Source organism: Ranitomeya variabilis, chromosome 2, assembly GCF_051348905.1.
Source record: "Ranitomeya variabilis isolate aRanVar5 chromosome 2, aRanVar5.hap1, whole genome shotgun sequence".
NCBI classification, from domain to species: domain Eukaryota; kingdom Metazoa; phylum Chordata; class Amphibia; order Anura; family Dendrobatidae; genus Ranitomeya; species Ranitomeya variabilis.
In genome coordinates, this window is record NC_135233.1 from 667563672 (window position 1) to 667575120 (window position 11449).

At 48.8% G+C, this 11449-nt stretch overlaps 1 protein-coding gene across 1 annotated transcript; it reads left to right on the top strand.

The window, feature by feature from the left end:
• The first annotated feature begins 1963 nt into the window (after window positions 1-1963).
• On the top strand, window positions 1964-9382 carry LOC143807567 (uncharacterized). Its single transcript, XM_077289236.1, has 8 exons — window positions 1964-2206; window positions 7348-7401; window positions 7482-7550; window positions 7627-7758; window positions 7869-7967; window positions 8690-8776; window positions 9052-9138; window positions 9240-9382. Exons 1-8 carry the CDS (start codon window positions 2095-2097, stop codon window positions 9365-9367), a joined length of 768 nt encoding a protein of 255 aa, XP_077145351.1. The 5' UTR covers window positions 1964-2094; the 3' UTR covers window positions 9368-9382.
• The last annotated feature ends 2067 nt before the right edge of the window (window positions 9383-11449 follow it).

Consider the following 11449-nt stretch of genomic DNA (forward strand, 5'->3'; position numbering starts at 1 on the left):
ACGGGCTCATTCTTAGGAACGGAGGCTCCCGGTTACATCGGTAAGATCCAGGGGCCGCCGGAGAGATGAGTATATCCATATTTTTTATTTTAATTCTTTATTTTACACATGAATATGGTTCCGATACCGATTCCTGATACCACAAAAGTATCGGAACTCGGTATCGGAATTCCGATACCGCAAGTATCGGCCGATACCCGATACTTGCGGTATCGGAATGCTCAACACTAGTCCCAACCTGTTCCTTCATACACTTTTCCTTCCAGCTTGTTTCCGTACCTGCATCTCCTGCGTGAACAGATCCCAACCTTTTCCTTCATACTTCATTCCTTCCTGCTTCTTTCCTTACCTTCACCTCCTGTGTGAACAGTTCCCTACCTGTTCCTTCATACACCACACCAACCTGCCCTGTGTCTTTGCCATTCCTGCCAGCCCTGTGTCTCTGCCGTTTCTTCCAGCCCTGTGTCTCTGCCATTCCTGCCAGCCCTATATCTCTGCAGTTCCTGCCAGCCCTGTGTCTCTGCTGTTCCTGCCAACCCTGTGTCTCTGCCATTCCTGCCAGCCTGTGTCTCTGCCGTTCCTGCCAGCACTGTGTCTCTGCTGTTCCTGCCAGCCCTGTGTCTCTGCCGTGCCTGCCAGCCCCATGTCTCTGCCGTTCCTGCCAGCCCTGTGTCTCCGCCAGCCTTGTACCTCAGCCATGCCAGCCTACTCGTCTGAGTTTCATCCGTGCTCATCTGATAGTCCTGCCTGATGCCCACATCTGTTCTAGTGTTCCTGTTCTCCAAGTGGGATCAGCAGCCACAGCCAGACACCACCCTGGAGTAGCACCTGGCAGCTGCCTGCTGCACAAGCCTGACCTCACCATCAGAGGCTCCAGAGAAGACCAAGGCAGCTGTCATAGTCACGCCCCTTCCAGGGTAGTCTGGTTTGTGGCACAGTGGGGCCACAAAACCCCTTAGCTCATGCCCATCAGTCAGGGCATGATAGCACCTCAGCAGTGCCACAGGCTGATCACCTCCACGCTGCACTGATGCAGTAATTGATGTAAAAGGAGCCCTGACCAAGTATTGCGTGCATTTACTGAATATACATTTCAGTAGGCCAACATTTCTGATTTTGAATAACTTTTATAGCTGGTGCTATAAAGTATTCTAATTTATTGAGATAATGACTATTGAGTTTTCATTGACTGGAAGCCATAATCATCAACATTTACAGAAATAAACACTTGAAATAGATTGGCACACCTAATAGATGCACCATTTCTGGGCATCTGCAGGCTTCTCTATTTAGGCTGGGGGGAGGAAATATTCATGGGATAGCAGAGAGTATGATGATGAGGTTGTGGATCCCACTTGGTGTGAACCCGGAGGTACTCAGGTGAGCAGCTCAGTAGAGAAGTGATACAACCATGACAAGCACTGCTGTCTGTGGCAGGCACCGGTCGTGAGTGTGCAGTTCGCAGGGGCATCAAGGGTTGCCTAGCCTTAGCATATTTTAAGACCGCAAAGGATGACCCAACAGACGATATGTGTCAAATTTGCAAACAAAAATTCAGTGGAGGCCAAAATGCAATATTTTGACAACTACATGCATGAACTGGCATATGCACAATCAACATGTCTTAGTGTGGGAATCTCACTGCTTTAAAATGCGTATTAGATAGCCTCGCCAGCCACCCACCATCCCATCAACCTTATCTGCTGCTTTTTCCTCCTCCGTCACCTTCCCAACTCTTCTCACACAGGTTTCTGGATTTAGGGTACCTTCACACTGGTCGATTCTGCTACGATTACGACGCATTTGCGTCATATTCGACGTCGCAGTACGAGCTCGTAGCCAGCGGTCACACTTCATTTAGCGCTACGATTTTAACGCTTTTTCTGACGTAGTTGCGATGTGAACGTCACGCGTCGCAATCGTACGCTACCCTTCACACCGCCATAGTCCTATGACTCCGAGCTTCTTTTCGACTGTAAATGCGTGACGTATTACCAGCATGGGCGTGTTCTTCGGCAATCTGACTACGCCTATGGGCAATCATGTAATGCGCTCATTGGTCCAAAAAAAAGCTATTGTTCTCCACGCTTAAAAATGGGGGCCAGGTGCTTTCGTTCCTTTTCCTTTCCTGAAGCGGGCGGAAGTGGAAGCGAGCGGAAGCGGACAACGTTACATTCTTCATCGCAAAACTACAACCTAGTTCGAGGTATGTTTGGAAGTGTGTTTGGAGCTTTGGGAAATGTGGGGTGCCGCAGCGTTTTGCTACGGAGAGCAATAATGAATTGCGTTGCATAACGGAGCGCGGCGTCGTTGCATTACGGGGTTCCATAGCTAGTGCCTCCTCTGTCCTGAGACACTGCTCGGCTGGGCCGCATAGCGAAGCGTGGTAGCGTTACATTATAGAGCGCGGTAGCGTCGCATTACGGAGCGCCACAGCGGTGCATTTTTTGGGGTTCCATAGCTAGTGTCTCCTCAGTCCAGAGAGGAGACTGAGGAGCCTTGAGCCTTGTTGCTATTATTATAATACAATGTTTTGTATGTTGTTGTTTTTTTGCCTTTATTTACATACCCCTTTATTCTATTTTTGGATTTTTTTTTTCCCTGAAATAGCAACAAAACTAATTTTCTATTTGTGTTCATTTCAGTCGACATGTTGGATGACGGAGAGAGGGCTCTTATAGCTGCTGCCCTGATGCTTGAGGGTCAGCGGCTGAAAGAAGAAAGCCGTCCAAAGCGACAACGCCGCATGTGGGTCAGGAGCTGGCTGCTGAAGAGGTCAAGATTGTCGCACATGCGTCTGATAAGGGAGCTACGTGAAAACAACCCTCATGATTTTCGGAACTACCTGAGGATGTTGGAGGCGTCATTCAAAATTTTATTGGCAGCCATCACGCCACTGATCCGGAGGCAGGATACAGTGCTTCGGGCAGCAATCTCCGTGGAAGAACGGTTGGCAGTGACATTGCGGTTCCTTGCTACAGGCGGATCCCTACAAGATCTCCATTATTCTTCGGCTATCTCCCGGCCTTTACTGAGCGTTTTAATTCCGGAGACGTGCGAGGCCATTGTACACGGCTTACGCCATTATATGGAGGTGAGTGTGTGTGTGTGTGTGGTACTACTCGTTTGTACAGCTATATAATATATATGTTGCTTATCTGTGTGTAATCTTTGTTTTACATCTTGCAGTTCCCAAGGACACCGGATGAATGGAGGAAGATTGCTATCGGTTTCGAGCAGCAGTGGCAGTTTCCAAACTGCGGAGGCGCCTTGGATGGCAAACATGTGCGCATCACGCAGCCACCAAACACGGGATCCTTTTTCTTCAACTATAAAGGCTACTTCAGCGTCATCCTCATGGCCCTCGTCAACGCCAACTACGAGTTCATAAATGTTGATGTTGGCATGAATGGCCGAGTGTCCGATGGCGGCGTTTTGGATTACACTACATTTGGAGACCGGCTGAAGAGCAACCAACTGCAGTTGCCCGAAAATGAAGAAACAAGAGGAAACCTCAATTTTGTGTTTGTAGGAGACGAAGCCTTCCCTCTTCTTCCGAATCTGCTTAAGCCTTTTCCACAAAAAACTCTCACCGACGAAAGGAGAATCTTTAATTACCGCTTGTCCAGAGCACGTCGTGTTGTTGAGAATGCATTTGGCATAATGGCTAATCGGTTCAGAGTTTTTCACACTGCAATCAACTTGAAGCTTTCGTCGATTGACAACGTGGTTTTGGCCTGCTGTGTGCTCCATAATTTCCTTCGGCGCCGGGATGCCATTACGTACAGTCCACCGGAATTTACGGATTTTGTGGACCCAACGAGTGGAGATCTTGTGCCTGGGGAGTGGCGGGCTGAAGAACAAGGAATAGCAGGTCTACTACCTTTGGGATCCGGCAGGCACACAGATGATGCACGGGACTGTCGAGAGAAGTACTGCCAATACTTCAATGGTCCGGGAGCCGTGCCCTGGCAGCATGAAATCGGGTCGCATGCTTAGTTATCTCAAATGTTTCTGTGGGTACAATAAAATCTTTCCCCCCTCCTCTGCTGGCGTGGCTGTGGCGGGTTGATTCTGCCCCCAGCGCGGTGATGTCACCAAGCTGGCGGTAGATTCAACACGCTATGTTCGCGGTAGCAGAGGACGTAACTTTAATGACAAGGAAATGTTTTTGTGTGTGCAATAAACTTTTTTTCTTTGCAACCTTCCTTCTCTGCCTGATTCTGTGGTTTGATTCTGGCCCCTGCAAGTGTTCGTGCAATAAAATGTTTCATTGCAGGTACTGAATATGTCACCACGGAACAGACAGACCAACAGTTGAGGGGTTTAATAACAGGAATCAGGTTCTCCTCACAGGAAGGAAGCGATGGAAAATAACTAGCAATAAAACAGAGCAAAAATATGGGAGTGAAACAATGTAACCGAAGTAATCAAGATTTCTTGAGAAAAGAACACTTATCAGCCTGATGAGGACTTGCTTGAAGGGTCGTCTTCTCCAACGTAGGCGCCGAGAAACAGCGGCAATTGTCGTCCCTCTGTTGTCCGTGGGCTGAGTAGTCTCTAGGAGCCTGCTGCCTGTGGTTTCGGGAGTTAATGTGGTATGCACAGGCTATGAGTCTTTAGCTTTTACAGCACAGCCAGGAATCAGGGGCTCTGCACTGTTAAGTCTCTGTACCAGGAATCAGGGGCTCTGCACTGTTAAGTCTCTGTACCAGGAATCAGGGGCTCTGCACTGTTAAGTCACTGTACCAGGAATTACAGTCTCTGTACTGATACCGCGGGGACAAGGGGGTCGAAGTCTTTGCACGGGCCAATGTCTCTACACGGGTCTCAAAGCGCCCCTCTCAGTCACAGCAGAGTCCGCTTTCATGTACTCACAAGATGCAGTCTTTCTGGGCAGTCTCCTTCTATTTGTCCTCAGACTGGGCGCTCTCTCTCTCTCCCGGAGCGCAGCTGCACCCTGCTCTGACCACTGCTCACGCTGCTCTGTCCCCTGTGCGCGTGCCTTTCCCGCTCTCTGCCCGGCTTCCTTCCTGTCCCAGTCTCTAAGTCTGCCCCTTGGGGAACCTGCAGCACAGCTCAATGGTTCCAGGCACAGAGCCGAGAAGGTAACCGCCCCAGACTCTTCTTGTGTTTTACCTCCTTACAGCTGTGCTGAGAGAGGATGGAGTAGGGTGAACACAACAAACTTCTGGATTGTGAGTGAGGTGCAGGCGGAGATGTTATGGTGGATTTAGAAAGTTATGGTGTGCTCAGTGAAACAAAAACAGCAGGCATGTCCACTTCTGTAACAGCTGATGGGCTCTCACTTATCCCGACTGTAGGAGGTAAGCAAGTGGAGGTTCTGTATCTGGAGACCTGTGTGAGAAGACTTGGCATGGTGATGGAGGAGGAAGAAGCAGCTTATGTGGTTGATAGGAGAGCCTTTGGTTGGTAAGGCCCGCTAGTCCACATCTTTAACCAGTTAGATTCTCAGATTAACGCATGTTGATAGAGCATGTGCCAGTTCATGCATGTAGTAATTAAATTATTGCAATTTTTTCCTCTACTGATTAATTTTTTGCAAAGTTGGCAGATAGCATGAGTTGGGTCATCCTTGGCGTTCTCAAAAAACGCTCAGGCTAGGCAACCCGTGCCTCCCCTGCAATCTGCAGACTTGCGACCGCTGCTGGCCACTGTCCGTTGTGCATTCAGTGCTGCCATGTTTGCATCACTCTGTGTCTGTGCGGCAAGCAACAACATAACCTCTTTGTCTTTCTCCTCCTCTACTGAGTTACTCAGCTGCGTGCCTCTGGGTTCGCACCATGTGGGATGTACAACCTCATCATCATCCTCTCTCTTGTCCCGCTCCTCACCTTGAAACTAACACTCCTCCTCTTCCTGCGGGGCAGACAAGGTTAATTGGGGTGCCACCTCTGAGGATTGCACTGTGTGTGATGCTAAGATGGATGAAAAGGAGGAGAGGCTACTTGATGCAGTGCTTAGCATCCATTGGACCACATGCTCTTTCTGGCCCTCATCAACAAGGCCAGTCGCTGTACGGCTGCAAAAGAATGGCAGTCAAGTGGCCTGTCCAGTAACAGATGTTATCAGGTGTCTTTGGATAAGACGAGACGGTGTTTGCTCAGTAGAGCTTTCAGTATCATTACCACCTAACCAATGCACATGTCGAACACCAAGCCTATTCCCTCTTCTACCTTTTTCCCAAACATGTTGGATGTACCCTTCCCTTTAACCAGTTGTTTCACAACCATAGGCACAGACCTGTCAGTCTCCTCTAATTCAATTAACAATAAGTAATTATTTGCTGAGATAGTGTGCCTGCACAACAATATCAACCCGAATGTTTTTAAAATAGGAAACGTGGCTCCCTGCCTACACAACAATATTAGCCCAAACTATTTTTTATTAGGAAATGGGGCCTGGTGCCTGCACCCAGTATTAGCACAAATTATTTTGATTAGGACATGTGACTTCCTGACTGCAACACACTATTGCGTGGCATTTTACGACGCCATCAGCAGCGCCTCCGTTTGGAACGTTGTTGCGTCATATTTTTGCAACGCCGTATTCCTATAAGTGGGCTTCGGGCGCGGCGAACCTGTAACGTAACCGGCGCCGCGCTCGATGATGACGTTTAGTTAAACCACACCCCATGGGCACAGTGACCTCGCTCCGGCGTATCCCGCGCTGTAAAATTAAACACTATAGAACATCCTGCGTAGTGATTGCTTACAAGTTGCGGGATGATTCTCTTTTGCATGTGTTTTGGTACCGGCAAAACACGCGGCGCTGCGCGTGTGACGCGATTGCGTCATTTGTGCGCCGCCGGGGCGGGGGGTCAACAGTGCGTCACGTACGTTACGTCGGTCTTTCGGGAAAATGGCGGACAGAAACAGGACGCCTGCCCTGGGGAGCCGTGAGCTGCGGTACATGGTGAAAACCATGGACGCTCTCCGCTATGAGGGGGACCGGAACACCCTGCACCCGACGCTCCACAAGCGCGATGTGCTGCGCAAGGTGCGTCGGGGGCTGCGCAGGCGCTTTGGGGTGGTTCGGTCCCACGAGCAGCTGCAAAAGAAGTGGGCTGACCTAAAGTACAAGTGCCCGGGGCGCCTGGCGGACATTCGGGATGACATCAGGCACAGTGAGTATACTGAGCGCCCGCACTCGCCCAGACGTCTATGTAGCATGCGCGCACTCGCCCAAACGGCTATGTAGCGTACCCGCACTCGCCCAGACGTCTATGTAGCATGCGCGCACTCGCTCGAACGTCTCTGTAGCCTGCCCGCACTCGCTCGAACGTCTCTGTAGCCTGCAGCCCCTGACCAGAGTTTTTGATTGTAGGTCGCCGGCGACGTGCAAGCGCCAGCGCCTCAAACCCGGAGGTCAGCTCATCAGGTAGGTATTCGCCGAATTCAGCTTCCATGGTGCACTCTTGCCCCCTTTAAACGTACATGTGCGTTATTCTTTCTTTAAAGCTTTGCGGAGAGCGTCCATGAGCCGCAGCAGCACCACGGCTTCCCAAAGTGCATCCAGGGACGAGAGATGTAAGGAACAACACGGTTTTGTGTAATTAGTGATGATCCAATGGAATGGCTGCATTAATTTTCCCATTGCTTACAGCCCTAATGGCGCCATCACCCCCGGACCTGTCCGCCCCGGCCTCCTCTTCCCCGGCCTCCTCTGCCCCGGCCTCGTCACCACTGGCCGTGTTGCCCCCGGCCATGTCACCCCCTCGGGTTTTTGTGACACCAAGTAGGTTGGCGCTCTTCTGCTGTCCTCTCTACCTTTCTCTCTCTCCCTACCTGCCGCTCCTTTCTACCACCAGCTTCATCTCCATCCAAAGGTTTCTTTTCTTTTTGAAGCCCGCAGGCCACCCAGAGCCTTGCCTGCCGGCCCCGGGGGCAGCAGCAGTTCCGGGTCCTCGGACCGGCTCATTATCGTGACGGATGTCGAGTCCAGCCGTAAGTTATCTACACTCTGGTCATCTGAAATTGCTCACTCCCTGTCATCTAAAAAAAAAAATTTTGTTTTTCAGCGGAACTGCAGACAGAGGAACAGCGGACCGGGGAAGAGGAACAGCCGACCGGAGAGGCGGAGGAGGATATGTTGGCGTCGGCCAGTGGTAAGTAGTTAATACATAGGGTCTAAAGTGAACTAAAGTCAAAAGATAAAGATCTAAAGATATCTATAGGCTGGCTAGCGATAGCCAGCTTATAGATAGCGATATCTATAGGCAGGCTATCAATAGCCTGCCTATACATATAGATATGTATAGCCATAGCCTGCCAATAGATACGCAGGCTATCGATAGAGATATCTCTATCGATATACATATCTGCAAGGATAGCCTCGCTATAGATATGTATATCGATAGAGAGATATATAGTCTGGCTATCGATAGCCTGCCTATAGATATCTCTATCTATAGGCAGGCTATTGATGGAGATATATATATATATATATAGGCTGGCTATCAATATAGATAGCCAGCTTATAGATTGCTAGATAGAGATATCTATAGGCAGGCTATCGCTAGCCTGCCTATAGATAGATACGTATAGCGGTAGCCTGCCAATAGTTCTAGATATCTCTATCGATAGCTTGCCTATAGATAAAAATGATTTTGGTGTGCAAGAAACAGCTGTATTAGCCCCGTCTTTTAGAAAAACCTTTTGTTTTTCAGCGGAACTGCAGGCAGAGGAACAGCGGACCGGGGAAGAGGAACAGCCGGCCGGAGAGGCGGAGGAGGATATGTTGGCGTCGGCCAGTGGTAAGTAGTTAATACATAGGGTCTAAAGTGAACTAAAGTCAAAAGATAAAGATCTAAAGATATCTATAGGCTGGCTAGCGATAGCCAGCTTATAGATAGCGATATCTATAGGCAGGCTATCAATAGCCTGCCTATACATATAGATACGTATAGCGGTAGCCTGCCAATAGTTCTAGATATCTCTATCGATAGCTTGCCTATAGATAAAAATGATTTTGGTGTGCAAGAAACAGCTGTATTAGCCCCTTCATTTAGAAAAACCTTTTGTTTTTCAGCGGAACTGCAGGCAGAGGAACAGCGGACCGGGGAAGAGGAACAGCCGACCGGAGAGGCGGAGGAGGATATGTTGGCGTCGGCCAGTGGTAAGTAGTTAATACATAGGGTCTAAAGTGAACTAAAGTCTAAAGATAAAGATCTAAGGATATCTAATAATAATCAAATTTTTTTCCCTCTGAATCCGTAGATAACAGAACGCTGCTGCTGCTTGTGGCCTCTGGCCGGCAGCTGCAACAGTCAGCCAGGCAGCTGCTGGAGGCAATAAACCGCCATCAGAGCCTGCTGGAGGACATTGTAGCCGGGAAACCCGTGTAAATATGTTTTTTTAGTTGTAAGTAAAAATTTTTTCTATTTACCCCTTGTGTTCGGTTTGTCTTTGTTCCGCATCTAACCAGGCAGGGGTATGTACACCAACAAGACATGAGCGTACAGAGAGGCACACATAGCGCCACAACAACACAACCGTATAAAGTAAAAATTATTTGCTTTATCAAAAGGAACAGAATAGTTACAAAATATAAGGATACAAACATAAGTCCTGACACTGTGCATCTACATAGTAAATCACAAACATTATAAGTACTCATTATTGGTCATGACACTGTACATCTTGATTGAAGTTCTCACATTACAAGTCCAGAAAGCGTCCATCTTGATTGTAGTTCCGGTGTCGGGATGGTGAAGCCAAGTCAGGAGGAACATAGTTGTATGTCGGTTGGCTTTGTGGGGCAAAGCTGTAGCTAGGTCCATTTCTGCGAACAGGGGTACTGAAGTGAGGCTCCGGGGGTTGCGGCCACGAGTTCTGGTAGCTTTGCATGCGCAGGTCCGTGTTACGTTGCTCCACCCTTTCTACCACCACCTTTGCCGATGCATTCAGTTCTTTGGCTGCCGCTTTGCTCAAGGCTTCAAAAATCAGTCGCTCTGCATGATCCTTCTGCGACTCGTCCAGTTTGGATAACTTTTCCGCAACATAGTTTGCAAAGCCTGAGGTGCCGCTTGAAATTTCCCGACTCATTAGCCTTTTAGCCATGGAAAACATTTCGTCCGCGTCGTTGCTGGAGCTGGTGGCTTTGCGCTTCCTCGACGGTAGCCTTGAGCGAAGCGGGGCAGGAGGCGCTGCATCCTCAATCTGTATTTCAGTGCGGTCACTGTCTTCTGTCTCTGTCGATCCAGTCAGCACCTGCAAAAATAGAGAAAAAAAGGGTAAAGATCTTGCATTTGCGACATACACTACAAACACCTATATGGAAGAGGATCAATGACTATGACTATTTATATTACCAGGTCAAATAGATACTTAGAACAACTATACTTATCTTATAGGTTTAATTTGGCCCAAATATAAAGGTTAAAACATGCTGAAGTAGAATAGATTGCTGGTTATCGTATAGTTTAGGGAAAGGTTAGGCTATTACTACAGCATAGCAACTGAAAATACTTATCTGTGTTGCACATTATAACAGCGGTAATCTGCATGATCCAAAAAAACAAAGTGAGAAGTTACTATAGTGGATATAGCTCTTGCATGTAAGTAGTATTACAGAGTACATAAGAGGCACTTACGTTTTGTCCTTGGGCCTCCTCCGGTATTTCTTCTCTGACAGGAAGTAGTGTCATCATCGACGTCATGGGCCGTGGAATCTCTTGGTCCAGAATGAAGGAGAGCTGGTCATAGTACCACAACTTGGGAATATACACTTCTTCCGTGGAAGCGCCAGATTTAGAAGTGGCCTGCACCTTGTTGAGCTCCTTCTTCCACACTGTGCGCAGTCCCTGGATCTTCTTCTTGACAAAAGTTTCATCCACCTTCTCAGCTGGATTATGCTGCCGGCAAAGGGTGATGAGCTTTTCGTAAGCCGCCTTCCTCTTGTCGCGGTTACTGTAGTCTCCGGATTTGATCCTCCACAGGCAGGGCAAGGAGCGATACATCTCGATAAACTCTCTGGTAAATTCCTGCTTGGTCATTGGAGGCATCTGAAATGAACAAAAACTCGTTAAAAATGGCCACACATGGTAGAAAGTACATAGCAACATGTCACACAAAGGGTCGACTACGGAGAGCACAAGAGCCAAACTAACCGCCACTGATGAAAGCTGCTCTGCGGTGTCCATTTGCGTTGTGTGGGTCGCCGCTTCCGTTGAAGGGTGTCCGGACGTCCGTTGAGAGTCCAAGTTGGCTGAAAGACGAAGCGGGTAGATCTTTGTATCCAACTGCCGAGGAAAGGAAAAAAAATGTCAGCAATGAAGGCAGAAATTGCAGAGTTCCAACATGCTGCGGCGCTGCGCACGCTAAGGACTCCAGCACACAGCGCTTGAAGCACCTGCCCACGTGAGAGCGCACCAACAAATCCTCCAGCAGTAGCGTGCTGTAGCACAGCAACTCATCCACATCCCTAC

Bases quoted from the DNA above. Each gene is read 5' to 3' on its own strand.
- LOC143807567 (XM_077289236.1), top strand. From the start codon at position 2,095: ATGGGGGCCAGGTGCTTTCGTTCCTTTTCCTTTCCTGAAGCGGGCGGA. The intron at 2,207-7,347 runs GTATGTTTGGAA...TTTTGATTGTAG, and splicing joins AAACTACAACCTAGTTCGAG to GTCGCCGGCGACGTGCAAGC. The intron at 7,968-8,689 runs GTAAGTTATCTA...TTTGTTTTTCAG, and splicing joins GACGGATGTCGAGTCCAGCC to CGGAACTGCAGGCAGAGGAA.